General features: G+C 40.6%; 1 protein-coding gene across 1 annotated transcript in view; it reads right to left on the minus strand.

Annotated features, from left to right (window-relative positions):
- Nucleotides 1-341: 341 nt before the first annotated feature.
- Nucleotides 342-1,831, minus strand: part of KIAA0319 (KIAA0319 ortholog) — a 35,542-nt gene continuing 34,052 nt past the window's right edge. The window contains exons 18-19 of the mRNA XM_009285094.1: nt 1,381-1,472; nt 342-520 (exon numbers count right to left, since the gene is read on the minus strand). Of these exons, the coding sequence (XP_009283369.1) occupies nt 342-520; nt 1,381-1,472 (271 nt within the window). The remainder of the gene's footprint in view (nt 521-1,380; nt 1,473-1,831) is intronic.

Here is a 1,831-nt window from a genome sequence, read left to right on the forward strand (position 1 = left end):
GGGGGCAGGGGGAGCACAGGACACGAATCTGTATACATCTCAGTTACCATTAACAGCCCTGGCTAGTTTTGTAGCAGTGATACAGCAAAAAAGGCCTTCTGAAGTTCAGACAAACATTCAGCATGGAACATGCAAGAAATAAGATGTGCTTTTCCTTGTTCCTATAATGGTGACAAAAGGAGTTAGCTGACCATCTAATCCTTCCGCCTTCCTTCCCCTAACTGCTTTCATCTACAATTAGTTGATATTTTAGGAAGCTTTCGGTTCTGGAAAAACAGAGGTGGGCCAACATGTTTCAGATGTGTTGGACCAGCGTGTTCTGTGCTTTTACCCTCATTCAGTTATCTGTCTTTGGAGCTGTAGTTGAAGGAAATTCCATTTCTGATGGATCCATTCATGAGGGTTTTAGGATTCTCTCTTTCAATCTTTTCTCTGCTGAAGATAGTGTCCTGATCACTGTCAAACTCTGACTCAGAGACCATCAGACTGGAGTTGTGTTCTGTACTTCTGTGTTTTATACCTGACAATAAAAAAGCAAACCAAGCTCATTAGAAAGGTTTTACTTTTTTGTAACAACCAACCATCCTCTCCTCTGCTGTGATATGAAAGATAAGTGAAAACATTCTTTGCCATCCAGCATAACAGCGTGCACCACTGCCACCACCAATATAAAAACTGCCCGAGAAGGTATCGTATGCTGTCAGGCAGATACTCTTGTGACTTCACTGCAGGCCCATCAGTTTGTGGCTCCGAAATGTGAATATATGCGTTTAAATTTGAAACAATTAGATGATCTTAGTACATAGCTAATGTACTTTTAATAGCTTGAATCTGGAAATTAGTCTGTCCACTCAACTATCTGATTAACACGAGTGGCAATGAAAGGTCATGGTTTCTACGGAAATGTTACGTCTGTCTTTCTAGGACAGCAATTTCTCAGGATGATTTTATTTCCCCGGATTCCAATATTATCCCTGCTAAAAACTGAAACTCAGGTAAATAAAAATACATGTGAACATAGGGTAGCAGCTGATGTTTAACAGGGCAGTTACAGGCTAGGAAGGAACTGCTGCGCAGCAATAAAAACAGCTCCAAATTAAAGTGTGTGCAGGGAAGGACGGGTCACATGGAGAAAGTCTATGGGACAATTAGATGTTCTAAATTAAGATTAACAAAGAAGCTCAGAGAAGTGGCTGAGCCCAAGGCCTCATGAAAGAAATGAAGTGATTCTCCCCCAACCATTTCATTGTCTATGCTTGCCTCTGCCATTCCCAAACTTGTAGGCCAGCTTCTGGGCTCCTCCTGACTGCAGGTGTCAATTCAAATATATTGACTGTAAGCTTGGTGGATGAGTTCCCAGCTGAAAGAGACAGCGCTTACCATATTTGGGTCGTAGCTCCATTCTCTCCTGCTCATCTATGTTATCTAGGATGGTATACTTTGTTTTCTTTCTTATCTTCGTCCTCTTTCTGCTAAAAAGAAAGTTACCACAAAGACCTTTAGTTCTCACGTACACACATAAATCCGCTCCCTCTCCCTTTTCATACACATAGCTACATACCCTAATATACAGAACCTCATTGTACTTTCTCACCTCCACTTAAAAAGAGCTGTTTCAGTTTATACCTGTATAAAGCAACTGTACAGTCTGGACCAGAGGGTATAATTTATTTTCTCTCTGATATACAAAGATGAAGAAAGCAAGAAAGATTGACTTGCTTTTCTAGGCCACAGCGGTTCAGTTTGTTCAATTTCAACATAGTAACTAGACACAAGGTAGACATATTCATTTGTTTCCAAATAAAATTTCTGTAAGAATTGGCTAGTCCGC

This window comes from Aptenodytes forsteri, unplaced genomic scaffold (genome assembly GCF_000699145.1).
Source record: "Aptenodytes forsteri isolate BGI_AS27 unplaced genomic scaffold, ASM69914v1 Scaffold248, whole genome shotgun sequence".
Lineage (NCBI taxonomy): Eukaryota > Metazoa > Chordata > Aves > Sphenisciformes > Spheniscidae > Aptenodytes > Aptenodytes forsteri.